The 27,900-nt window shown below is 37.7% G+C and overlaps 1 protein-coding gene and 2 long non-coding RNA genes across 3 annotated transcripts; all 3 read left to right on the forward strand.

Moving 5' to 3' along the window:
- Positions 1-675: 675 nt before the first annotated feature.
- On the forward strand, positions 676-27,379 carry LOC131825138 (uncharacterized). Its single transcript, XR_009351138.1, has 3 exons — positions 676-940; positions 25,268-25,304; positions 26,380-27,379. It is a non-coding gene; the product is annotated as an uncharacterized LOC131825138 (long non-coding RNA).
- Positions 13,179-14,076, forward strand: LOC131825137 (MICOS complex subunit MIC26-like). Its single transcript, XM_059164139.1, has one exon. The coding sequence runs from the start codon at positions 13,211-13,213 to the stop codon at positions 13,805-13,807; it is 597 nt and encodes a 198-aa protein (XP_059020122.1). The 5' UTR covers positions 13,179-13,210; the 3' UTR covers positions 13,808-14,076.
- Positions 17,783-25,261, forward strand: LOC131825139 (uncharacterized). The gene is made up of 3 exons (XR_009351139.1): positions 17,783-18,515; positions 21,038-21,249; positions 23,924-25,261. It is a non-coding gene; the product is annotated as an uncharacterized LOC131825139 (long non-coding RNA).
- Positions 27,380-27,900: the final 521 nt, after the last annotated feature.

Below are 27,900 nucleotides of genomic sequence, written 5' to 3' on the forward strand. Positions count from 1 at the left end.
CCAAATTATTACTCCTAATTAACACAGGATACCATAAGCAAAGGTTTGAAGAAAAAAAAAAAACCCGAAATCCAAGAATAACATTTAATAAAAATATGAGATAGTTCCTGGATTTTAGTAATAGCCAATAATATGAAAAACTATGCTTGTTCTTCCAGAGCTAATAGTGACTAAAATAGTAATTCTAAGAGGAAACAGTGACCAAAATCTCAAATTGTCACTATTCTCAATCATTAACTGCTCCTCAATTGACTCATATGGTCTGTGTAAAATTTTATCCTGATGAAACATGGATTCTCTTCCAGGGATAGACTTAATATAATACATCTTACAGGATTCTTCCTAAATGTTTTAACAAAAACAGTAACAGACTTCTCAGAGTGACATCAACAAAAACAGCATAATGGGTGGTCCTTGGCGCTATTTTCCTTCACAAACAAATCAAATAGCACCTATCCACAGACAAGAATGCTTCTGTGAAAAGCTCAGAACCTGGAGGTAAGACCAAGCAGTCTATTGAGGAAAAAGAACCTAGAAAAGCCATATCAGAAGGGTTAAATGGGGAGTAGTTTCACTTTTGACTACACTGTCCCTTCACCAGGTTGGCCGAGTGCCATGGTAAAAGGCATCTCTCTTCTTCAGTGAGGAGCAGAAAGCTGGCTGGTACCCAGCTTCCCCTGGGTTCTGGAATGCTCACTGGGACATCACTTCTGTCTTGCCTCATAGGGAACATTGGAAGAATTGGCAGGGTTAGACATCCTGTGGTCAGCTAGAAGTCAAGGAATGGGTGGCGCTTACAGTAATCAGTGCGTGGATCACCACATCCCTGCCGGTGGGTGATCTCATCTGACTAAATCAGTGTCTTGGTAAGAGATATCTGCAGTCCTACAGTATTATTCATGGAGGCAAGAGATAAAAACAATCTGTTTGTCCATAACAGGTGAGTGGCTGAAGAAAATGTGACTTTCTTTCTTTCTTTCTTTCTCTCTTTTTTCTTTTTTTAATGCCTTGATGGGGAGGGGGTTGGAATTTGGCAGGTGAAAGTTCAGGTTAAGGAGAAAAATTAACAAAATTGTGAAGCAAGAAAGCTCTAAGCATGTTCACAGTTCATTATTTATCTCGTTTGGGTGGACTGCTTAATCTAAGAGAAACATTCAATTTCCTAAGTTATCTGATATATATATATATATATATATATATATATATATATATATTCTCCTTTAAAAGACCTCCAAACCTCTAAACTAATGCTATCTTCTCAAAATAAACTTTTGGGATGGGAAAAACATTGAAATTATATACCCCAAATTTTTCTGACTGGTTCCCTTGATTAGTGGTGTGTGTGGTAACCTTCATTGTGAGCTTTATCCTATGAATCATACATTCGCAGTGTCAGATGAGTTTATGGTTATTCACTCATTGTTGCTTTTCATTGCTATGACCTTAACCTCAGAATTCTTAAAACATAACTCCCCAAATAATTATGTTTGAATCATAGAGGGGGCAAAGCACAGAATATTTTACTTTCCAACTAATTCAGGGAAGAATGTGATTGATGTGTGAAATACACTGAACCAGGAAAACTTAAGAATAAGAATTAAATGGTGACCTGGCAATAAATGCATAAGGTTCAGAATAGGAGAAATTATAGTATGAAACATGAGGGAAGGAGCAAAATACTTGGCAGGTTTATAAAGGATTGGGACAATACGATGATTAATGTGTCAATTTGTCTAGGGCATAATATGAAGATTTTTGGGTCAAATATTGTTTTAGAACTTTCTGTGAAGATATTTTCTAGATGAGATCCATTTTTTTTAATTTTTTTAAAGATTTCGTTTATTTATTTGAAAGACAGAGATCACAAGTAGCCAGAGTGGCAGGCAGAAATAGAGGAGGAAGCAGGCTCCCTGCTGAGCAGAGAGCCGTATGCGGGGTTCAATCCCAGGACCCTGAGATCATGACCTGAACTGAAGACAGAGGCTTAACCTGCTGAGCCACCCAGGTGCCCCAATGAGATCCATATTTAAATCAGTAGACTTTGAGGAAAGCACATTGTCCTCCATAATTTGAGGGTGGACCTCATCCAATCAGTTGAAGGCCTTGATAGAAAAAGACTGATCTTCCCAGAAGAAGGATTCCGCTACCAGATCTCCTTTGGACAAAAACTGCAACATCAACTCTTCCCAGCCTGTCAGCTCACCCTATAGATTTTGGACTTACAGCCTTATGTAAAGGTAATCTTTCATTACAAAATGTAAGCTCATTTCTTAAAATCAATCTCTCTCTTTCTTTAAATATATATACGTATATATATTTATAAAATTTTATAAAATTCATAAAATATAAATTATAAATATATACATATTTAGAGAGAGAGCATAACATATTATATATAGAGAGAGAACATAGTGTAATATATATATAGAGAGAGAGAGAGAGAACAGAACCAATAAGAGATATATGTGCATGCATATGTATATCTCCTACTGGTGCTGTTTTTGTGAAGTGCCCTAATACAGGCAAATTTCCAAAAAGAAATCACTTTGGCTTTTTAATAAAGCTTCTGCTGCACCCCCCAAGGAAAAACATAGTTTATTGTTAATAAGGAAAACACTCAATATTACCACTTAATTTCTGAAGCTAAAAGACTTAAATTCCTGATTTTTTTAGGTTCTGTTCAACTAAAATGCAGTATCAATAACCTTAAAAACTATTCTGTCATACTCACATATGTAGGTTTACTTTCACTTCTCATTCTTTCAGTCAAAGAGGAAATTAGATATCGTTTAATTTTCCCAAAAGAATTTCTTTCTGCTTGAGCTGGGAAATCTCCTGGACTACGTATTTCCTGTCTGTACCCTTTACCCTTTGTGTTTAAGAATCAAGCCATAATGAGAACTCAGCTTTGGCCTGCTGATCCCGAGGAAGTGAAAGTGGGGTGAGCCAACGAAACTTGAAAACTGAAACTGCCTCCATACATTATGATGGATGGTTACTGGAAGAGAAGCAATCATTCCCTGAAAACCTGAAAGTACCCTAGAATCCTACACACATATTCCCACAGTAATGATGACTCATGCCAGTGGAACTGTGGACTCTTAGAACATTTCCTCAGTACTCCATTTAATTCTTCACTTATGCAGCACAAGTATACTGATTTTCAACTGGGAATAAAGTACAAAAGTGGGTAAGAGGGTAAGACACACACTCGACCTTTAAGGATCTTAGAGTCCAAAAGAGAGGAGCAATCTGGAGATAAATTAGTGCAAGAGCACTAGGGGTGTATTGATGGAGTTCTTGTAATAAATAACAATGTGTACATTGGAGATCAATTTTCTCATCTTTATATAGAAATAAAGAAACGCTGGCCCCAGATCTTATGCCAAAATTACCTCCTGTGATGAACATAGCATAATGAATAAATAAGTTGAAGCACTATGTTGTACACCTGAAACTAATGTAACATTGTGTGACAACTATATTCAAAACATTTTTTAAAAATCACCTCTGATTGGGCACCGGTAATGATTTTTCAAAAAGGAATGCCTGATAAAAAGCTGCTCTATTTGGTGAGTTCCCATACTTGTCAGTAGGCTTACGCTTACAGAATCTGTCTGCATCCACCTGTCTGAGGAGACCCTGAGTGACTCAAAACATACCATCAACTTCCTTCATATTATGTGTGCACCTGTCAGTTCCTCAACCTCGTTTCTAAATGATTTTCCATTTCCTCTTTAATACATTATTAGAGTTATCAAGTCAAGTATGCTTTGAGAAAGAGACGGAATAGGGCATGTATACGGATGGCATTGCAACCCCTCCCAACTGGGTTTCCCAGCAATAACACACATTCCTGAGCTGTTGTAAGTGTGGACTCCTAATGATTCACAGTGCCCTACCTGCCTACTTCCTTAGAAAATTGCCCTTGGATGATGGTAGTCACCATTGTGAGAGACTACCAACTTCCTCACCAGTCTACAGACAATGAGTGACTAGGTGATACTAGGTATGACAGACCAACCCCTGATCTCAAAGGGAACAACTTGGTGGTGCAGTTTATGTTCCAGGCACCCTCATCCCTACGGATCCAGCCCAGGCTATTTTGTACCTGAGGCCACAACATGATTATCTCTTCCTACTACTCCCTTTTACTTCATACTCTTCCTTATATATTCATTCTGAAGAGTACTCCCTCCATAAAACTTGTTTTACTCATAGCTTTAGCAATATCAGATGCAGTAAAGACAATTTAGAAAGGCTAAAGGGAATTAGTATGTCATTTTAGGTCTTGAGGACTTCTTTTCAGTCTCCATTTAGAAGTCCAGCTGAGCACATTGGCATTCCCACGGGATGAAACTGGTGTGCATTTACTGTTTTGGCACAGAAATATTTAAATTTGCTGACATAGTGTCATAATTTAATGAGATGAGATTAGACCTGATCACTATTAAGAGCAAGTGAAAACACCTCAGTCCTGACCATCATGAGAAAGGCCCCTTTAGAGGATTCTCAGGAGGCCTAAAGGCTATGGGAACCCTTACAAGAAAATGGTGGCTGATAACTGCTGTGAAATTTGAAGGCCCAGCCCAATCTGGGAATTATGTGGACTAGAGCAATGGCAACATTCCTTAAACTGTGAGAAGTGAGTTATCTCTTGGAGACCCTGCCAATAAACAAGTATATCATAGGCAAGCAGCACTGGCTACTGAGGTTTGGGGAAAAGTCATATTCCTATCCTCGAAATCTTATTGGACATAATTCACCAAAAAACAAATAAACAAACAAACAAAAAAAGAATTTGAAAGAGTGTTTTGAGCAGAAATAAATGTTAAAAGAACTTACAGAGAGATGCCAGGGTGGCTCAGTCAGCTAAGCATCTGCCTTAGGCTCAGGTCATGATCCCAGGATCCTAGGATCGAGTCCTCGTTGGGCTCCTTGCTTGGCAGTGAGCCTGCTTTTCCTTCTGCCTCTGCCCCTCTCCCTGTTTGTGCACATGTGCTCTCTCTCTCTCTCTCTCTGATAAATAAATAAAGAAATAAATTTTTTTAAAAAATTACAGAAAGCAATGGCACATGTAAATCTCATTCTATTCTTCAGATGATATTTAGAAATAACAGCAACCACAATATACACAGAATTGGAGATTTTGGCAAAAATAAAATATATTGACTCAACGGACACCTCTCAAGTTTTGTGCTTAAAAACTGCCCATTTGAAAAATAGTTGCTATCTTCTTACTTGGCTGAGGTCAAAACTGACCTCACCATAGAAAAGCATCAAGAAATTTGAGGCCAGTAATATGATTCATGTCTTGTAAGGAAGAATAAACACAGAAGACTCTGGCATTAAGTGGAAGTTGTGTATCAAGAGCATACCAAAGGGGGACGTCCAGGGATGTCCAGCACATATGGAAGCAAGCTGATCTATTGCCTGTCTAGGACATATGGGAGAAAGCTGATTTATTGCCTATAAGGACAGTGATAAGGCCTATGAGGCCTCCCTAGCTTCATTGCTGTCTGAACCTCGTGATTTTTATCCCAGCTGAGAAAAGACCAGGTTTGCTGGCCTTGTTCACTGTTCTCTGACTGAGTTCTCAGATTAAAGGTCACATTGTTGTATGGAAATCAGTATCACTCTAAAGAGAGAAGAAGGCACCACAAATCTGCACAAAGGGCAGAGTTGAGGGTTGTGTATTTAACACTGGCAGTGGAGTAAATCTCCCATCCTCTGGTATTGGTTTAGATACTTAGAAACTCTGTAGCTATAACCAGGGGCCTTGCTCTATGGTCAGGCAAATGAGGCCTACATGAATATAAGGAATATCCCTATATGAGGAAACTCAGATTTACAATTCCCTGTAGAAATTTAGAGGAAAAATTAAAGTGAATCATGTAGATACTCATCAAAAACTCCAGTCGCTGGCTCAGAAAGGGATTGGGAGAGTTGGCCAGTTTTAGTCATATCCCTAGGTAGAAGTTATCCAGGTGAAATGAACGGGCATAAAGTAGGTCATGCACTGTTGAGTTACGGATGACGCAACCCCTTAGTTACTGCTGACTAATGTGATGAGAAACCACACCTTTGTCTAGAAGTAAGAAATCCATTGCTTGAAGGCAAAGGCCTGTGCGTTACCTGGCTAGTAGATTGCATTCTACCATTACTCATAGTCTTAGGTGAGGCTACAAGTGGTTTGAACTGGGCTGGGGACTGTACTATAATGGGTTTGCTTATCCTGTAATCTAGAAGTAATCTCAGAGAATACAATTAAGGGTCTGGAAGAGCAAAATATCCATCATTTTGGCTCAGTTGAATATATTTTTTCAGTACCTGTTTTTCTTCTATCAATGTATATAAATGAACAACGAAGAATGATATTGCTATACCACACTTCTCTTCACTCTTGGAGCAGTGGTTCCATTAAAAAAATTGTAATGGTATTCAAAAACCTTGTTTTTCAAAAGCTGTTGAAGAAAAGATTTTAAGGGTTGGATTGTTATTCAATTATTGAATATGACAGGAAGTTAAATGAGGACTCTACTGGATCTATTTCTAGATCTGAAGATGCAAATGATGGGTAGTAGAAGAAAGAGAAGTGGCTATGCACTGACTCTATGGCTCTAAGCCATACTGAGAGTGCCCCTTGAGCCTACGCTTTTCCTAGTGGATAAAGGAAGCCCAAGGTGGATATACAGTTCCCCCAAAGTTGTGGGACACTTCCTGGGAGCCCCGTTCAGGTCTCGCCTCCTTGAGGATCATTGGGGGAAATCACTGGCGATAAGATAGAGATAGAGAGATAAGATAAGATAATAAGATAAGATAAGATAGAGAGAAGTGGAACAAGGTTTATAGTAACAGCACTGAGATCTCAGAGGACAGAATTCCTAGCCAATAGCTCTGTCCAGAGCCCAAGCAGTGGTCACAGCTGACCAGGAAGCTTGGTGAGCAGTTCTGCCTAATTTAGGTCTCTGGTCAACAAGCCATGCAAGCAATGAGCCCATTCTATAACCCCAACCTATCAGGAAAGCAGATTGGGGGTCCTGCTCAACTGCTGAGTATGAACTCTAGTGCCACTTGATCTGGAAGCCTGACCAAGGAATCTAAGCAGCTTTAGAGTTCATCCTGCAGCTGTTCTTAGGCAGGGAGCCAGGCCAACAACACTAGCTAACTGTTAAGTATAACTTCTGGTTTCACATAACCAGGGAGCTTAAACAATGACCTCAATATCTAAAATATACAAGAAACTCATACAACTCAATAGCAAAAAACCCAGATGTTTTTAAACAACAAACATCCTGAATAGATATTATTACAAAGAAGACATATAAATGTCCAACAGTACACAAAAAGATGCTCAACATCACTAATCATCAGGGAAATGAGAAACAAAATCACAATGAAATACCACCTCATTCCTGTCAGAATGGCTAGTATAAAAAAGACAAGAGATTACAAGTGCTGACAAGAATGTGGAGAAAAGGAGCCCTCATGCACTATTGGTAGAAATGTGAATTGGTGCAGCCACTGTGGAAAGAATTATGGAAGTTTCTCAAAAAATTAAAACTAGAACTACCCTATGATCCAGCAATTCTACCTCTGGGTATATAGCCAAAGGGAATGAAATCACTATCTTGAAAAGATATATGCATTCCCATGTTTGTGGTAGCAATATTTGCAATACCCAAGACGTAGAAACAACCTAAGTGTCCACTAACGAATAAATGGATAAAGAAGATATGATAGATACACACAATGGAATATTATTTAGCCAAAAAGAAGTAACTCCTGCCCTTCACAAGATTGTGGATGAAACTTGAGGGCATTATTTTAAGTGAAATAAGTCAGACAAAGAATGACAAATACTGATGATCTCACACATTCATGGAATCTAAAAACCTCAGACTCATAGAACAGAACAGATTGGTGGTCGCCAGAAATCAGGGAGTTAAAGAGAATAGGGAAATGGGTGAAGGCAGTCAAAGTGCACAAAGTTCTAGTTATAAGATGAGTAAGTTCTGAAGGTAGAATGTATAGCATGGTGACTCTAGATTACAATACTATATATTTGAAAATTGCAGGAGAATAGATCTTAAAAGTTCTCATGCACACACACAAATTGTAACTATGTTGGGGGCGTTGAATGTATTAACTCACCTTATTGTGATAGTCATTTTGCAGTATATACATGTACCACATCATTTCATTGTATACCTTTAATTTACACAATGTTATATGTCAACTATATCTCTATAAAGCTGAGGGAAACAAATTAAGAATCCATGAGCATAACTGTTGTTCTCAACAGCTATGTGGATAAACAGTACATCTGCTGAATCAAAAAGTTCAGCCATGGAGAGCAGTTTGTGTCAGAAAGGCAATAAATGGAATCAGTCCAAGATCATAGAGGAAGGAAAGGGCACTTGCAAAGGGATCACAATATTAGAGAAGAATGCAATTATACGATTTCTGTGAAAACATTTCAGAGCAAGGGAATAATATTCTTAGCATTCTCTCTCTCTCTGTCTTAGAGCTCACACGGGCTGGTATTGGGAGGATTTACTGCATAGATGCTCTTTACTAAAATAGTAAAACTTTTCTGAAAGCCATTCAATAGAATTCCTCATAGCCAGTGGCATGATTAAACACCATGGCCCTTATTCGGTGCAAGGGAGTTAAGGGAACTCAGTTGCCTCTTAAACTGTGATGTATTGTTTGTTTGTTTTTGTTTGTTTTTCAAGACTTACTTATTTAATTTAGAGAAAGAACATGAGTGTGGAGGTGAGAAGGGGGAGAGGTAAACGGAGAGGGAGAGAAAGAAACAGATTCTCTGCTGAGTGGAGAATGACAACAGGGCTCAAATCCAGGACCCCAAGATCATAATCTGAGCTGAAATCGAGAGTCAGACACTTAACTGACTGAACTGTCCAGGTGCCCCTAAGCTGGGAGTGTTAAGGAAAGGGTGAATTGAACTGTTTGTAGGTTTACCACATTAACAGCATCTTCCGCTGGAAATGAGGAAAGGTTGTAAACAGATTTATGTATGTAAAAGGTCATTGTTTCTGTAGAGGAGAAGATGGGCAAGTTAAGGTAGGGTTCTGGAGCTGGGGAGACCAATGAGCAAATGAGCAGATGATGAGGCTGAAACTAAACCTATGGTGGTAGGTGTAGAGGGTGAGGTCGTAAGTGAGGGAATGGAGGTAGATGTGTCAGAACTCGGTCACCAGACCAGAAGTGTTAGGAAGAAAGGAGTCCCAGGTTCTGGACAGCGTGATTATCAAGCTAATGGAAAAGAAGATGGATGATGATTCATTTGGTTACTTGTGTCTATCTAATCCCACTTACATTTCACCCTCTGCTTCTTAATGCCTCTTTTGTTTTGGGACCATATGGCCCTACGCTGAAGTTAAATGGGCCTAAAATGTTATGACAAATGTGACGTTTATTATAATCCCAAATCTTAGAACAGTAGTGTCATGGGAATCTATGTGTAGATCTTAGAATTGCAGTGCTCATAGTTACATGGAGAATTCCTGTTTCAAGCTCCCAGGTTCCCAGAAGAACTCTATAAGAGCCAAATGAAGTAATTATGAGGAAGATATTTGTAAATGGTTAAATGTCACAGAATGCAGATGATTATAAAAATCCATTGAGGATAGAATGATATCTAATGGAAGAACACAGAATCTCTGATTCTTATATGTATGAAAATGGAAATGAACTCTCATTTTACTCCATTCAGCAGAGAATGTCATGTACAAAACACTTGTAATTCTTCCTTCCTCACACCTTCCTACAAGAGGTGGAGTGATATATCTAGCTAGTGAATATGTGAGATGAAAACGAACTTTGATTCTGCCCTGCTGCCAACAAGCTCATCAGAATCTGCTCTTCTATTCCTAGTGCTGGGGATCAGGCTGGGCCTTGGGGGGAGAGGCTAACCATGTGAGAGGTTCAGTTTAAGTCTACAGTGAAGTACTAAGAAACTCATTGTGGCTGCGTACTTAAGCTATTACTTCAGTCCTGCTTTTGGTTGTAGTATAGAGATATTTTGATCTTTATCAGTCTAGCTGTGAGTCTAACTCTCTAACTGTCCAAATCAACAGGGAAAGGAAGGGGGTTAACTATTGTGTAGCACCAGATTCTGATGCTACCCATGATATTCCTCCCCAGAGGAGATTTTAAACGCCTTACCCATCACTTCTTCAAATACAAGTATTTTCTTCTTTCTAATGTTTCTCTCTTTACTGAGAACCTCTTTTTTTTTAATAATTTTTATTTTTTTGAGAGAGAGACAAAATGGGAGAGAGAGACCATGAAATGGTGGAGGGTCAGAGGGAGAAGCAGGTTCTCTGTGGAGCAGGGAGCCTGATGTGGGACTCGATCTCAGGACTCCAGGATCATGACCTGAGACAAAGGCAGAGACTTAACCAACTGAGCTACCTAGGCATCCTTTTACAAGGAACTTCTTCTGCTTCTTTTTTTTTTTTTAAAGATTTTATTTATTTATTTATTTATTTATTTATTTGTCAGAGAGGGAGAGAGAGCAAGAGCACAAGCAGGCGAGGCACAGAGAGAAGCAGACTCTCTGCCAAGCAAGGAGCCCTATGTGGGACTCAATCCCAGGACCCTGAGATCCATGACCTGAGCCAAAGACCTTGACCCACTGAGCCATCCAGGTGTCCCTACAAGGAACTTCTAATAAGAATATCCATTCAATAAGAAATCTAGAAGAACCTATGTCACAGTTGGAAGGGAAAAATGTTAGAGGAAATAATTAGCATTCCAATGTTAATCAATTCAGCACACAAGAGGAATGTCACTTCTGGATGTTGTAAGTTTCCAGATGTTAGACATGTCTTTATAGGAACTCAATAAATGGATCATATCTGAGCTCCAAAATACATGAATTTTACATTAATGTATCTTAACCATGTGAAGTCGTCTGCATCTGTTCAGAGGCTTATTACATCATGGTGAATGATGTATCATGGGGATACTACTGCCACAAGTTTTTAACCTGTAAGAAAACAAAATTTAGGGGCATAGGAATTCCTTTTCTCTCCACTCTCACTTTCCATCTAGAAACTCTCAATTTTCTTTACAAATCCTAGGCCCATCACATTTGGAGAATTGGGTCTATTTTCATAGGAAACAATTTCAAAATCATAGACTGAGGCAAAAGTGTGGCTTAGTGTCAAAGTCTCTTGGCTGGCTAGTGGCCCTTGGAGCTACTTTCATTCCTCCTTCACTGTTTTTTGCCTCCTTCTGGTTTGGAGTCCTTGACTGGATTCCTCTGTCTTGCAGTCTCCTCTTCCAAGGTGTGGAAAGTGCGTTCTTATGATCAGGTAGACGTCTGTTCTTCCAGGCTACTGGTTCTGGGTGTCTCTTAAAATCAGCTGGTATGCCACGTTTGTGTCTCTTTTGTGCCTGCCTGAGTGTTAGGGCTTAATGAAGTGAACTGAGTGAGTCATGGTGCAATCAGATTCAACGTTCTGCTAAGCAAGAAAGACCACTAAGATTCAGGCCATGAAATAGAGATTAACATCAGGAAAGTCAGGCCCCTAATTTTTTTTCACAACATTTTTTTTTGCATTTTCAGATAGAGAAACTGAAAAGATTTTAAGGTTGGCAGCTATGTACCCATTCTCTAGATTCTGCCCTTAGCAGCTTAAGATTGTATTTGTTTGGGTCATTTTATTGGGATACAATTCACATAACATAAAGTTCACCATTTGAAAGTGTACAAATAAGTGACTTTTCATGGGTTCCCCAGATTGTGCAACATCTCCATTATCTAATTCAGGAACATTTCCATCACCCCATAAAGGAAACCCCATATGCATTAGCAGTCATTCCCCAGTTCCTAGCGACTATGAATCTATTTCCATCTCTATAGATTTGCCTATTCTGGGCATTTCATGTAAGTGGGAACATACAATATGTGGCTTTGCTTGTCTGGCTTCCTCACTTAGCATAGTGTTGTTTTCAAGGGTCATTTATGCTGTAGCATGTATTACTACTGTGCTCCTTTCGTAACTGAATAATTTTCCATTATTTGGATATACCACATTTTGTTCATGCATTCATCAATTGATAAATATTTGGGTTATGTCTCAATTCATTCAGGCTGTTATAACCAAAAATACCATAGACTGGTTGACCTAACAAACATTTATTTCTTAAAGTTCTGGAGGCTGGAAAATTCAGGATTGAAGAACAGCTGATTTGGTGTCTGATGAGCATGTGCTAGTCATAGATGGGTATCTTCTCTCTGGTCCCCACATGGCAGTAGGGCTGAGAGAGCTTCTGGGCTCTTTTATAATTCTGCTTATGGGAGCTTCACTCTCATGCCTAATCATCTCCCAAAGACTCTAGTGCTCAATAATATCACATTGGTGGAGGGGCAGGATTTCAGCATCTGAATTTGGGGGTCACATTGAGTCCATGGCAGACAGTTTGTTTTCTCTTTTCCACCATATGAATAGTGCTAGCTATCAACATTTGTTACCAGCAGTCTTTTACTATACTTGCATTACCCCATATTTATCCATCCACTAATCCATTTATTTTACTGATACATTTCAAGGTGAGTTCCAGCTAAATACTTTAATTTGCATATCATTAACTAGACACCAATGTTTATTTAGAGTTTTTTATGTAAAATTTGTATGCAATTAAGTGTTCAAAGCTCAAAGGTATACTCATCATTTACCAAGTTCTGAAAAATGTCTACATCTAGCTAGCTATCAAGATATGAGCACCACTATTACCTCAGAAATTTCCCTCGTGGCCTGTCCCAATCAATATATCCAACTCCTAGAGACAACTGCTATTTTGATTTTTTCCACAATAGATATTATTAAATGATACATACCTGGGTTTAAAAAAGGACTTTCTGTCTAAATGGAGTAATAGAACTCATTTGTTTTTGATGGGTTTAGTGATTTGATTAAGGTATTCCTTATCTTATAGTTCATATTTTATTATTTTTATTTTTTAATTTAAATTCAATTAACATGTAGTGATTTATTAGTTTCAGAGGTAGAGTTCAGTGATTCAGCAGTTTTATATTACACCCAGTATTCATTATATCACATGTCCTCCTTAATGTCTATCAACCAGTTACTCCATCCCCCCACTCCATCTCCTCCAGCAACCCTCAGTGTGTTTACTATAGTTAAGAAGCTCTTATGGGACCTCTGCCAGCAACATGTTCAAGATAATCCAGAGGGCTGTGGGGCCGGCCAGCCTGAGTCTGCTCACCTTCAAAGTTTATGCGTCACCTAAAAAGGACTCACCTCACAAAGCTTCTGTGAAGGTTAATGAGCTTTCACTCTACTCCGTTCCCGAGGGTCAGTCTAAATATGTGGAAGAGCCAAGGACCCCACTTGAGGAAAGCATTTCACATCTCCGACATTATTGCGAGCCGTATACAAGTTGGTGTCAGGAAACGTACTCCCAAACTAAGCCCAAGATGCAGAGCTTGGTTCAATGGGGGTTAGGCAGCTATGACTATCTCCAAAATGCACCTCCTGGATTTTTTCCAAGACTTGGTGTTATCGGTTTTGCTGGCATTGTCGGACTTCTTTTGGCTAGAGGCTCAAAAATAAAGAAGCTGGTATATCCGCCTGGATTCATGGGACTTGCTGCTTCTCTTTATTACCCACAACAAGCCATCGTATTTGTCCAGGTCAGTGGGGAGAAATTATATGTCTGGGGTTTACGAGGATACATAGTCATAGAAGATTTGTGGAAGGAGAACTTTCAAAAGCCAGGAAATGTGAAGAATTCACCCGGAAATAAATAGAATGCTGCATGCTCTGCCCATTTTAATCAGTTATAGGTAAATATTGGAAACTCCATGCAGTAAACCAATATTTCTACAGAAAAATGGCAGAGAAGTCAGTACCGAATGTAGTAAATTGGCTTTCTTCTTCAGGATAAACTATGCTAGGCTTCTTTGTTATCTTGGGTGATACCATATTACAAGTGGACTAATCGGAAATCCTTTCACCTAGAGAGAATGTCTAGCCTTAGAACTTGTTCTCATGTTGCTATTTATGTACATAATTAAAATTCCAAATTAAAAAAAAAAAAAGAAGCTCTTATGGTTCGTTTCCTTCTCTGATTTTGTCTTATTTTTCCCTCTCTTCCCATATGATCCTCTGTTTTATTTCTTAAATTCCACATATGACTGAAATCATATGGTAATTGTCTTTCTCTGATGGACTTATTTAGCTTAGCATAATACTCTCTAGTTCCATCCATGTCAGACTGTTTTCCAGAGTGGCTGCACCAGCTTGCATTCCCACCAACAGTGTAAGAATGTTCCCCTTTCTCCTCATCCTTGCCAACATTTGTAGTTCCTTGACTTGTTAATTTAAGACATTCTGACCTGCGGTGGTATCTCATTGTGGTTTTGATATGTATTTCCCTGATGCTGAGTGATGTTGAGCATTTTTTCATGTGTCTGTTGTCCATATGTATGTCTTCTTTGGAGAAGAGTCCAGGCTAGATGGCTTCCCAGGGGAATTATACTAAACATTTAAAAAAGAACTAATACCTAAGGTTCTGGAGCATTTCAAAAAATAGAAATGGGAGGAAAACTTCCAAACTCTTTCTATAAGGCTAGCATTACCTTGATCCCCAAACCAGACAAAGACCCCATCAAAAAGGAGAATTACAGACCAATATCCCTGAAGAACATGGATGCAAAAATTCTCACTAACGTACTAGCCCATAGAATCCAATAGTACATTAAAAGGATTATTCACCAGGGCCAAGTGGGATTTATTACTGTAATTTATTTATTACAGACCAATATCCCTGAAGAACATGGATGCAAAAATTCTCACCAACGTACCAGCCCATAGGACCCAATACTACATTAAAAGGATTATTCTCCAGGGCCAAGTGGGATTTATTACAAGTGGGATTTATTTATAAGGGTGGTTCAATATCCACAAATCAATCAATGTGATACACTACATTAATAAATGAATCATATGATACTCTCAATAGATGCATAAAAAGCATTTGACAAAGTATATCATTTTGATTAAAACTCTTCATAGTGTAGGGATAGAGGAAACATACCTCAATATCATAAAAACCATCTATGAAAAACCCACAGTGAATATCATTCTCAATGGGGAAAAACTTAAGAGTTTTCCCCTAAAGTCAGGAACATAGCAGGATATCCACTATTACCACTGCTGTTCAACATAGTACTAGAAGTCCTAGCCTCAGCAATCAGACAACACAGAAATAAAAGTCATTCAAATTGGCAAAGAAGAAGTCAAACTCTCACTCTTCACAGAAGCCATGATACTTTATGTGGAAAACCAAAACAGCTCTACCCCCAAATCATTGGAAATCATACATGAATCCAGCAACGTGATAGGATATAAAATCAATGCACAGAAATCAGTTGCATTTCTATACATTAACAATGATACAGAAGAAAAAGAAATTAAGGAATTGATCCTATTTACAATTGCACCCAAACCCATAAGATACCTAGGAATAAACCTAACCAAAGACATAACATATCTGTATTCTAAAAACTATATAATACTTATGAAAGAAATTGAGGAAGTCAAAAATAAATGGAAAAATGTTCCATGGTCATGGATTAAAAGACTAAATATTGTCAAAATGTCTATGCTGCCTAGAGCAATCTGCATATTCAGTGCAATCACTATCAAAATACCATTGACATTTTTCACAGAGCTGGAAAAAATAATCCTAAAATTTGTATGGAACCAGAAAGGACCCTTAGTAACCAGAGGAATGTTGGAAAAGAAAATCAAAACTGGTGACATCACAATGCTAGACTTCAAGTTACATTACAAAGTTGTAATCATCAAGGCAGTATGGTACTGACATAAATCGGACACATAGATCAGTGGAACAGAATAGAGAACCCAGGAATGGACCCTCAACTCTATGGTCAACTAATCTTAAACAAGGCAGGAAAGAATATCTAATGGAAAAAGGACAGTCTCTTCAAAAAATGGTGCTGGGAATATTGGACAGCCACATGTAGAAGAATGAAACTGTACCATTTTCTTATACCAAAAAAAAGATAAAATCAAAATGGTCGAAAGAACTAAATGTGAGATAGGAATCCATCAAAATCCTCAGGACAACACAGCCAGCAACCTCTTTGACCTCAGCTTCAGTAACTTCTTGGTAGACACGTCTCCAAAAACAAGGGAAACAAAGGCAAAAATGAACTATTGAGTCTTCATCAAGATAAAAAGCTGCACAGCAGAGGAAACAGTGGACAAAACCAAAAGACAATTGACAGAATGGGAGAAGATATTTTCAAATGACATATCAGATAAAGGGTTAGTATCCAAAATCTATAAAAAACCTACTCCAATCAAGAAATGGGTAGAAAATACTTCATATTTTTTACTTAGTTTACCTTAGGTTGCTCCCTTCCCCTTTCCCCCTCCCCGTGTCCTCCCCCTTTCCCCTCAACTTGTTTCAATGTTTGATATTCTTGTTATATTCTGTAAAGTTTAATTTTTTTGTTCCTTGTAATTAGTGTATATTTTTCTAAGTGTCTAAGCTTAATTAGTAACTCTATGGTTCAACTGGATAAGAAAATGGGTGCATTTAAAAATCTCGCTGCTCTCTTCCTACATCTCTCTATGTACTTTATTATTATCACATGGAAGTTTCTGTTTAGCAAATCAATTTATGTTTACAATAAGTTTTAGTAATTTCTTTGGTTACCATTGCTTCTTGAATTCCACACTTTCTCCTAGGAATGATCTTTTCCTCAATGATATACTTAAGAAGTTCTTATAAAAAAAGTTTTGGTCATAAATATTGTGTTTTCTTCTATGTATAAAATATTTTAATTTCATCTTCAATTAATATTTAATTTCAATCTTGGCTAAAATTGGAATTCTAGGCTCAAATTTACCTTCTTGAAACTTTGAAGATTTTTTCATGATCATATTGCCCCCAGTGTTATTTATTAGAAGACTGATATCATTTAATTTTTGCCTACTTATAAATAATTTTTTGTTTTTTTCTTGTGGAAGCTTTTAGGGTTTTCCACCTAATTTTTAGTGTTCTGGAATTGCATGATAAGTGATGTAGTCTTTTCTCTTTCTTGAGAGGACTTTGGTAGGACTTTTGATCTTAGGACTCATGTGTTTCTCAGTTTAGATTAATAATCTTTTATCATTTGTTTAAATATCGTTTCTCCTCCATTTGTTCTATCCTTACTCTTGGGAACTACTATGAAATGGTTATTTAAATTCTGGATCTAAGGGCACCTGGGTGGCTCAGTGGGTTAAAGCCTCTGCCTTCGGCTCAGGTCATGATCCCAGGATCCTGGGATCGGGTCCCGCATCGGGGTCTCTGCTCAGCGGGGAGCCTGCTTCCTCCTCTCTCTCTCTCTCTCTCTCTGCCTACTTGTGATCTCTGTCTGTCAAATAAATAAATAAGACCTTTAAAAAAAATTCTGGATCTATTCTTTAGCTGTGTGTGCTCTACTCTTCAGACAACCTCTTGAAGCTTTCATTTCAACAACCACATTTTTAATTTTCAAGACCTGTAATTTGCTATTTTTTTTACTGTAATAGCTGTTTTCAACTCTCTTGAGTTTTATTATCTTTTTCAAAGTTTTATTTAGCTTGCTCTATTAACTATTTCTCCATTGGAGCTTCTTCCATTCATTGAGCTTGCTCTCTCTCTTTTGTGTTGGCTTCCTCAAATATCTCATTATTCTGGATTATGCACTCTTCTTTGTAGTGGAGATTTTATTTTTGATTATCTGCTTACAAGTGTTTGTGCCTCCTGCCGGAACACTGTCACACTGGAAGTGTGGGGAAAGACCAGCATGCTGACAGGATGGCACCTCAGTGCCAAATCTTTGAGTGTGGATGCTCGCCACTCTTCCTAGGCACTGCAGTCACAGGCACATTGTCCATTGTCCTTTGTCCATTCTCTCTAACCTAATCTCTCTCACTCCTTCCCGTTGTAAACAATCCCTCCCATTGTGTGACCAGCCAGCAGGGCAGGGCTAACCAGAACTGTGAGAGTATGAAATGGAAGTTTGTTCTATTGCCCTTTGCTTTACTGGGCCTCATAGATACTGCATTTTTTATGTCTCCCTCCCGTTGGGCCTCCCTATTCTCTGAGACACACCGTGTTGAAATTAGGCCTATTAACAATGGCCTCTAAGTGTTCAAGTAAAGGAGTCGCATGTCTCTCTTTAAGTCAAAAGCTAGAAATGATTAAGCTTCATGAGGAAGGCATAATGAAAGTCATGATGGGCTAACAGCTATGCTTTTAGTACCAACAGCCACTTGTGAATACAGAAGATGTCTTCTCGAAGGGGACTAAAGTACTACTACTATAAAAGCGCAAATGATAAGAAAGTGAACTGTCTTGTTGTTGATATGGATAGAAGATCAAACCAGCCATAACATTCCCTTAAGTCACAAACCAATCCAGAGCAACTAATCCAGAGCCCGTTCATGAGGTTTAAGGTAAGAAGGTATTGCCATGACATAAAAGGGCAGGGGGAAGAATCAGATGCTGATGAGAAAGCTGCAGCAAGTTATGCAGAAAATCTAGCTCAGATCATTAATAAATATGGCTATACTACAATAGTTTTTCAATGTGGCTGAACCAGCCTTCTATGAGAAGATGTCATCTGGGATTTTCATATCTAGAGAGAAGTCAATACCCAGCTTCAAAATTTCAAAGGACAAGCTGACTGTCTTGTTAGGGGTTAATGTATCTGGTGACTTGAGTTTGAAACCAGTGCTCATTTACCATTCTGAAAATTCTTTTATTATTATTTTTTTAATTTTATTTATTTGAGAAAGAGAGAGATCATGAACTATGGGAGGGGCAGAGGGAGTAACAGACTCCCCACTGAGGAAAGATTCCAGTTCAGGGCTCAAGCCCAGAATCCCAGAACCATGACCTGAGCCACAGGCAGATGCTTAACTGACTGAGCCACCCAGGTATCCCCATTCTGAAAACAAGAAGGCCCTTAAGAATTAATGCTAGATCTATTCTGCCTGTGCTCCAGAAGTAGAACAACAAAGCCTCAATGACAACACATTTATTTTTAACCTGAAACTTATAAATTATGAATATTGTGAATTATGAACATTATGAATATTATAAACATGAATTTGATGAACATTTTAAGCTCACTGTTGAGACTTAATGCTCACAGAAAAAGATTCCTTTCAAAATATTAGTACTCATTGACGATGCACCTGATCACCCAAGAGCTCTAATGAAGAATACAATGAGATTAATATTATTTTCATGCCTGCTAGCAAAACACCCATTCTGTAGCCCATGGATCAAGGAGTCATTTTGACTTTCTACTCTCATTACTTAATAAATACATTTCATAAGGCTGTAGCTGCCATAGATAGTGATTCCTCTTATGGAACTGGGCACAGTAAATTGAAAACCTTCTGGGAATGATTCACCATTCTAGATGCCATTAAGAACATTTGTTATTAATGAGAGAAGGACAAAATATCAACATTAACAGGAGTTTGAAAGTAGTTCATTCTAAACCTCATAAATGACGTTGAGGGATTCAAGACTCCAGTGGAGAAAGAAACTGTAGATGTGGGGGAAATAAGAGAAGTAGAATTAGGAGTGGAGACTGAAGGTGCAGTTGAATTGCCTTAAACTCCTGATACAGCTTTGATGAAAGAGGATTTGCTTCTTATAAATGAGCAAAGAAAGTGGTTTCTTTAGATAGTATCTACTCCTAGTGAAGATGCTGTGATGATTGTTGAAATGCCAACAAAGGACTTAAAATATCGCATAAACTATTTGCCAAAGTAGTGGCAGGTCTGAGAGGAAGCTCTAAGGTGGGTAAAGGCTATCAAATAGCATCACATGCTACAGAGAAATCATTCATGAGAAAAAGAGTCAGTTGATATGGCAAACTTCAATGTCATCCTATTTTAAGAAGTTGCTACAGCTACCCCAACCTTCAGCAGTCACCACCCTGATCAGTCAGCTGCCATCAACATCAACGCAAGATCCTCCACTAGCAAAAGGATTATGGTTAGCATTTTTAAGCAATAAAATATTTTTTTTAAGATTTATTTAGGGGAGAGAGGGAGAGAGAATCTTAAACAAACTCTGCCCTGAGCTTGGAGCCTGACATGGGGCTCAATGGGGGGCTCAACTGGGGACTAGATCTCATGATTCTGAGATCACAACCTGAGCTGAAACAAAGAGACAGATATTTAACCAACTGCACCACCCATGCACCCCAGCAATGAAGTCTTTTTTAATCAAGAGATGTACATTGTTTTTAGATATAATGCTATTTCATACTTGGTAGACTATAGTATCATGTAAACAGAAATTTTCTCTGCATGTTTATATGACTCACTTTACTGCAGTATTTGCTTTATTGTGGTGATCTGGAACTGGACACATAATATATCTCAAGATGTGCCTCTGTGTGTGTGTGTGTGTGTGTGTGTGTGTGTGTGTGTGTGTGTTTATGAATTTAATGGTCTTTAAGATTCATAGTTGATCTATAATCCCAACTGAAAGCAATTGAGGAAAAAGTGGCTGGTGAAGTTTAGGCCATCAGTATTTATTTTTCATAATAGAGAAAGAGGGTAAGAGAGGGTTTTATTTTGCTTTGCTATACACCATAAAACTGTCAAAGATAAAGAGCGCCCTGTTCTTTGTTTTAGTGATAGTACTTAGCACAGGCTCTGTGAACACAACAAAGTCAATGAACATTTGCTGGAGGGAAAAGTCAAGTGAATGAACAAAGCTCCAAGAAGATTCACATGGGGCCCTTTGAGCCAGGAATTGCATCTGTTTTATCTCAGTATTTCTAGTTTCTACCACAATATATTCTCAAAAGGTGGTCATAGATATGGATTAAATGTAATTGAGTAGGTCAGTTATTCTTTATCATGGGACATTGGGCTGCTTACAAGAGAGATTTTCTTGTGACAGCTTTCAAGTTGAATCCAATTGTGTCTATCTTTTGTCTTCCCCACAGCTGGACCACACTCATAATGCATGGAAACCAATATATCTGTAGTGTCTGGCAGTTGTGTTTTTATGCATATAGTCTCATTGGATTATTACAATCACCATGTGAAATAGGAATCCTGGTCTCCTTCTTGTAGTTGAGTTAACAAAAGCTCAGAGGAAACTGGTAAGAGAGCATATTCTGGAAAGCAGCCAATGGACATAGTCTTTAGGGATAAGGTGAGTGCCACACCTTTTATAAGAAGCTAGTTCTTAAAACTCCAGTCTATAGCAGACAGTCAGCAGTGATTTGTTAAAAATTAAAAGCCAAATATTCTTAATTTTAGAATGAGAGTCAGAGAAAAGGAGAGAAATAAGAAAACAAAAATGAATAAAATCAAGTATGATATATAGAGACAAATTTAGATTTATTTTGTTTTTTTAAATTTTTATTTATTTATTTATTTATATTATGTTTTGTTAGTCACCATACAGTGCTTCACTTAGTTTTTGATGTGGTGTTCCATGATTCATTGTTTGCATGTAACACCTGTGCTCACTGCAATACGTGCCCTCCCTAATATCCATGACTGGGCTAATCCATCCCCCACCCTCTTCCTCTCTGAAAGCCTCAGCTTGCTTCTCATAGTCCATAGTCTTTCATGGTTCATCTCTCCCTCTGATTTCCCCCCCTTCATTTTTTTTTCCTTCTCGTAATGTCCTCCATGCTATTCCTTATGTTCCACATATAAGTGAACCCATATGATAATTGTCTTTCTCTGCTTGACTTATTTTTTTTAAGATTTATTTCTCTTAGAGAAAGGAAGAAAGAGAGTGGGGGGAAGGGCAGAGGGAGAGAATCCTCAAGCAGACCCCCTGCTAAACACAGAGTCTGACCTTGACCTCAGTTCCACAACCCACGAGCTAATGACCTGAGCCAAAACCAAGAATCAGATACTTAACAGACCGAGCCACCCTGGCAACCTTATTTTCTTCTGGTTTTATGTATAAATCTGATTACATGTATTTCATGGTAAAATCGCTCCAAAATGTTCCTTTGTTACTGACTAGAAATTTTTTTTTTATTTAAAATTTCCTGTGGAAAATGGTTTTATTGTTACTATAATAACTTAATTATGTCCTTGATTACCAGCCCCAGGTGTTGAGGGAAAATATTACTAAAGGGAGCAAAAGTTCTTCTCAGTTTGGTTGAGTTTCCATGACCATGCAATGTAGTGTTTTCCCTCTTTTAGAAATGGTGTACTGAATATGTTGGAGCCACTTCTAGTCTTAACACTGTATCAGAAGTCGAGGGGTTCATAAGTAGTTTGAACTAGACATCAGAATAACTTCTCTCACATATGTTTAAATACTCAAAATTTGTATGCAGTCATTTCATGACCTAGTCTACTGTAACCATACACGGAGTTTAGCTTGGTTGAATGACTAATTTTCACCTTATGAACTACTAGGTTACAAATAATATTTGCTAACACTCTCTATCCTCTAGTTGTTTTCTTTGCATGCTCATCAGTTAATTCAGTAAAAATTGAATATTTACTATGTGAGGAGACAGTGCTTGAACTAAGGACACAGACGTGAACAAAATAGAGGCCCTTTTTTTAACGGTTTTGTTGGTTACATGGGAAGAGAGTAGGAATGCCAGATTTAGTAAATAAAAATGCAGGACACCCAGTTAAACTGGAATTTCAAGGAAGTAACTAAACACTTCGTATGAATGAGTAGTATTCGGAACATACGAAAATCTTTTCTGCTGTTGATTGGAAATTCAGGTTTACCCAACAGTTCTATTTTTATCTGACAACCCTAGAAAAGAGATCTGGAAAAAGATAATCGTGATACACAAGAGTATGTGCTAGAACATGGCTAAATCCAGAGGGTGATAGAAATATGTAGCTCCCTGTTAATTAGGTTTTCCATACGTGTTGGGAGAATATGTGACCCTTTTCTGCAATTCGACCAGATCAGTAGATGAACATCCCGGCAAGAAAGTAGGCTTTGAGATAAAAATAATGCATATATGATATAAACATGTGGGGGAAATTTTGCAACCATATTGAGATTGATTGCATTGCAAAACATCAAAAACAGTTCACAGCCATAGAAGAAGTGATTTTTGAGGATGAAGCTTGTTACAAATGTTCCCTTACTGTGTTTCTACATGGCAAGCATGGAGAACAGGCATACCTACCATTCTACAGGAGCAAACTGCTATGGCAGAAACCCTGGCCCTTGACCTTTTAGGGATTGTATTCAGAGAAGAGGTGTTAAAGCAGGAAGACCAAGTGGACTTATCTAGTCAACCCTTCTCATGCTGCAGACATGAGAGTGGAGACCAGCCGGTTAAGAGGCACAGTGACCACAGAAACATGTACTTCTGTATCATTTCCATGCTACCTTTTTTTTTTTTCCCCAGCAGACAATTCATCAATATGACTAAGAGTCACGAAGAGACTCTGAATGACTTTTGCAAAGTATCAAGAGAAATGGAAAAAGGAAAATATAGAGGAGGAGAAGGATGAAAAACTGAGAGCAGGAAAATGAACCTCCTCTGTTTCAAATTAATGAAAATTTAAAAAGACAAAAATTATGTAGTAGTTCTTCTTAGCCTATCTCTTGTCTTTATTTTTAGACACTTAAAATTATGAGGGTTTAGTGAAAAAGGTAACCTTAACTGGTTTTCATTTATTGGAAGGTTTGTCAGGGAACAGAAGAGATCAACTTAGGAACATCTGCAAATATTTTCTTTAAAAGGGGGGTAATTTAAAATAAGTGTGTTATTTATATTTTAGACTAATATTTTTAAAAATTAGGAATTACTGTTATCAACTCTATGGAAATTTTGTATGGCTTATTTCTGTATTTAATTTTCTTTTTTTCTCATTTCCTTCAGCTGCAACTGCTTATGTTCTGAACTCTACAATTGTCTTGACTTTGAAGTGCTTAAGGAATCCTGGAGATCTATGAGAACTCTGATGCCCTCTGATTTTTGTTCATTGTTAGGAAATTTGGTTTTATTTTTGCCCCTCTCTCTGGTGTTCTGAACCTCCAGAGATAATGTGGATTTTCATTTCATTTATTGACGTTGGCATTCAGTGGTACTTTTCAGTGTTATCATTCACCTGTGGGAGTTATGTTCTCTCTCTCTATTTTTTATTATTTCCTCCTATAATAATTTCTGTCAATTTATCATTTAAAAAGTTCCTTTTAATCTCTTGTTGGACATCCAGAATTAATTCTCTATTCTTTCATCTTTCCCTCAGACTCTGTCTTTTTTTTTTTTTTTTTTTTTTTACTTCTTCCTTCCAAAGATTTCCTAGGTTTTATGGTTTTATCTTTCAACCTTTTCACTGATTCTTTAGATTGTTTTGTTGGTCAGTCATAGCTGTGATTTCCAAGAGGTCTTTCAAGATAACTGGTTTTCTGTTTTTGCAGGCTCCTATGCTTGTTTTATATAAATAACCTCTTAAACATCCCTAGATACTAACTCGAATGTTAGCTGTTTTTAAGTTTCTTTTTGTTTTCTTTTGTTTTATAAGTCACTTCTCTTTGTTCTAACTTAAATAATTAGGGTTTTAGTTTTGTTTTTAAGTTGATCTATTTTTTCATGATCCAAACTTCCTCAAAGAGCTGGAGGTGATTTATGGCTCTTGGTTGCTTCTAGAATGTAGGTGGAGCTTATTAACTGTAGTTTTCATACTGTGAAAACAAGATAGCAGGCCAGTTATGTTTAAGGACCCCCCAATGCCCACATGTAGAGATCTTTGCTCTGGAGATATCCAAGTACTGATATCCAAATACTCTATGTTAGGTAATCTCAGAAAATGTATTTAATTTCCTTGTGGAAGTGTCCTTTGTTTTTTGTTTGTTTGTTTTTGTTTTTAATGAGGTGGGGTGCAAATAACTGGCTTACCAGGAGACTGCATGTGATTGGGGAAATTAGAGAATGTGGAATGAACTCAACTGGCCTGGATTTAGAGTTTTAGACAGACAACTCTGGGTCTGAATTGTGAGCCTCTCCAGAGTTCTGCCTCAGGTTTCATGTTACTTTTCTCTCTTCTAGATCCTTCTCTGCTCTATGCCACCCTTTCTCCCTACTGCTTCAACATGCACTCTTACCTTTATTTTTCATCTTTCATTATTTTGTTAGAACTCCATGGTTTTTAACATATGCTCACCTTTTCTCCTTTTTTATTGCATATTTATAATGTTTCAAGCCACTTTATTATCATTTCAGTGGGACTTCCAGAAGGCAGGAGAGATAAGCCTGCATGGTAAGTCTTCCATCTTGATACAGAAATTATAATTAAAATTCCCTTAGTCTGTAATGTTTGGAAAATAACAGTACTGTAGTACATGAATACTACATGAATCTATCAGTGATGTCAAAAGATGGGAAGGGTATCATGGTTTGAGACACCTGCTTAATGCAAAGATATTTCAGAGGCATTAACTTACCACCAAGATACAAATTTTTGAAACTATAGTATGTCAGTATAAAAAAGGGTTTTCTGTCCTGCTTAGCATTGTGAATCTGCAAGTTGTTTCCCTGCCCAGCTGTGTCATCAGACACTCACTCCATTTTTTCTCGGTCTTGTTTGCTATGCCTTAATGTTAGGTAGGAAATTACGTTCATGGGATGGTAGCCTCTAAGTACACTTCCAGGGAAGTGTACACTTCCTGGAAATACACTTCCAGGAAGGATGAAGGTGATTCTGCATGTCACAAATGATGGGAGAGAGAATTACTCATTCTTTTATTCATTCTCTCACATAACAAATGCTGAGTGAAAACTATGTTCCAGGCATTGTTCTAGGCACTGAGGATATAGCACTGAAAAAGACAAAGATCCTCCTTCATGGCTCATTTTTGGGGCCAGGTAAGGAGGTGGCAGGAGAGGCATACATTAAAAATAAATAAATAAATGAAAGGAAGAAAAATAACCAGTAGCGAAACTGAGAAGATGAATCAGTACATCGGGCAAAGGGACAGAGAATGACCAGAGAGCTCCTGTAGATGAGGGGACAGGGATAAGCTTTCTGGAGGGATAGGAATTCTAACTGTCATCTGAATGAAACTCTCTTCAGAGCTGGAGAGGAAGAGCATTTCTAGCAAAGGGATTAGCTCTGCAAAGGCCCAAGGGTGGAAAAGAGCCTAGCAGTTCTGGATCCAGAGAGACCAGTGTGACAAGGAGATGAGTGGTACTAGCTGACGTCAAAAAGGTAACTAGGGGCCTGTTCATATAGATTCTTGCAGGTGACAGAAGTTTATATTTTATTATAAAGGCAGCAAGAAAGCATTTGAGTGGAACACTACTCTCCTCACTTTTTTTTTTTTTTTTTTCCACAGAAGAAGGAAATTTCCACTTTATTCCCCCAGAGGAAAGAGGATTGGAATAATAATTCCAGTTTCTCTGACTGAGGCTTATCTAATTGAAGAATTATAGAGAAGAAATTGAGATCACAATATTGGTTTTCAAAATTCTAGTGGACAGTGTTAAATTTCGGTGCCAAGACACTGATATTCTTTTGCTGTAATACTGAGATTAAAAAAAAAAAAATAAACCAGGGGCGCCTGGGTGGCTCAGTGGGTTAACCCTCTGCATTCGGCTCAGGTCATGATCTCAGAGTCCTGTGATCAAGGCTGGCATAGGCAATGGGCTCTCTGCTCAGCAGGAAGCCTGCTTTCCCCTCCCCCTCTGCCTGCCTCTCTGCCTACTTGTGATCTCTCTCTCTCTCTCTGTGTCAAATAAATGAATAAAATCTTTAAAAAAAATAAACCATCAACACCTTTATATACTTATATACTACACTTGAAGTGCTTAAGCAGATGTATTTCATTGATTAAAAAGCATTCTTCTATACTTCCAAAAATCCTCATAAACAAAAGCAACAAAAGTCAATTGACAACACAAACTTCGTTGCAGACACAATTCTTATTCTAGTTCATAGATTTTCCAAACAAGTGGAATATAAACATGACAAAATTGAAATTGATACAGATACTGAAGAAGAAAAAACCTGAATACACTTTCTTTCAAAACAACAACAAACACTGTAACTTGTTCTTAATGCATTACTGAAAAAAAAAAAAAAAAAAAAAGATTAAAGCTTTCAAAAAAGTCTCAAGTTTGCAAGCAAGAGGTAGAATTATTTAAAGGTGAATGAGCCAGAGAAAAATATTTAGGGCTAGCTTATAAATATTACTTCATCATTCCTCCCAAGTAGTTCAGAAGCAAAAAGAATCTTAATATTTGGAAATGTTTTCACAGAAAATTACTGCATGTAGTTGGTATGAGATCATTGACATGGGATCAACCTTTTTTGTAGATGACCAAATAATATTTAAATACAATGTTTTCATAAATAAATTTTTATATAGTGTTTAGTGTTTCAAATAATTGCCTTATTATATTTTATCTGATATTATTTTATATAGAATTAAATATATTTAACATTTATATTTTTTATAAAAAATGTAATTTACAGGGGTGCCTGAGCAGCTCAGTTTGTTGAGCATCTGGGTCTTGATTTCAGCTAAGGTCCTGGTCTCTTGGGTTGTGGGATCAATATCCTGGGCTCCATGCTCAGTGCAGTCGGCCTGGTGATTCTCTTCCTCTGCCCCTCCTCTCTTTCACACACTCCCCCTCTCTCTCTTTCTCTCATAAATACGTAAATCTTTAAAAATGTATTTACTTATAACATTGTGTAAGGTATAAACCTGTTGACCTGATACATTTGTACATGGCAATGTGACTATCACTTTAGTTTTAACTATCATCTCTATCAGGTCACACCATTATCATTGTGTGCGCGTGTCTAAGAACTTCTAAGATCTAGTCTCTGAGCAAGTTTGACGTATATAATACAG

The sequence above is a fragment of the Mustela lutreola genome, chromosome 2, assembly GCF_030435805.1.
Source record: "Mustela lutreola isolate mMusLut2 chromosome 2, mMusLut2.pri, whole genome shotgun sequence".
NCBI lineage: Eukaryota > Metazoa > Chordata > Mammalia > Carnivora > Mustelidae > Mustela > Mustela lutreola.

Bases quoted from the DNA above. Each gene is read 5' to 3' on its own strand.
- LOC131825137 (XM_059164139.1), top strand. From the start codon at position 13,211: ATGTTCAAGATAATCCAGAGGGCTGTGGGGCCGGCCAGCCTGAGTCTG.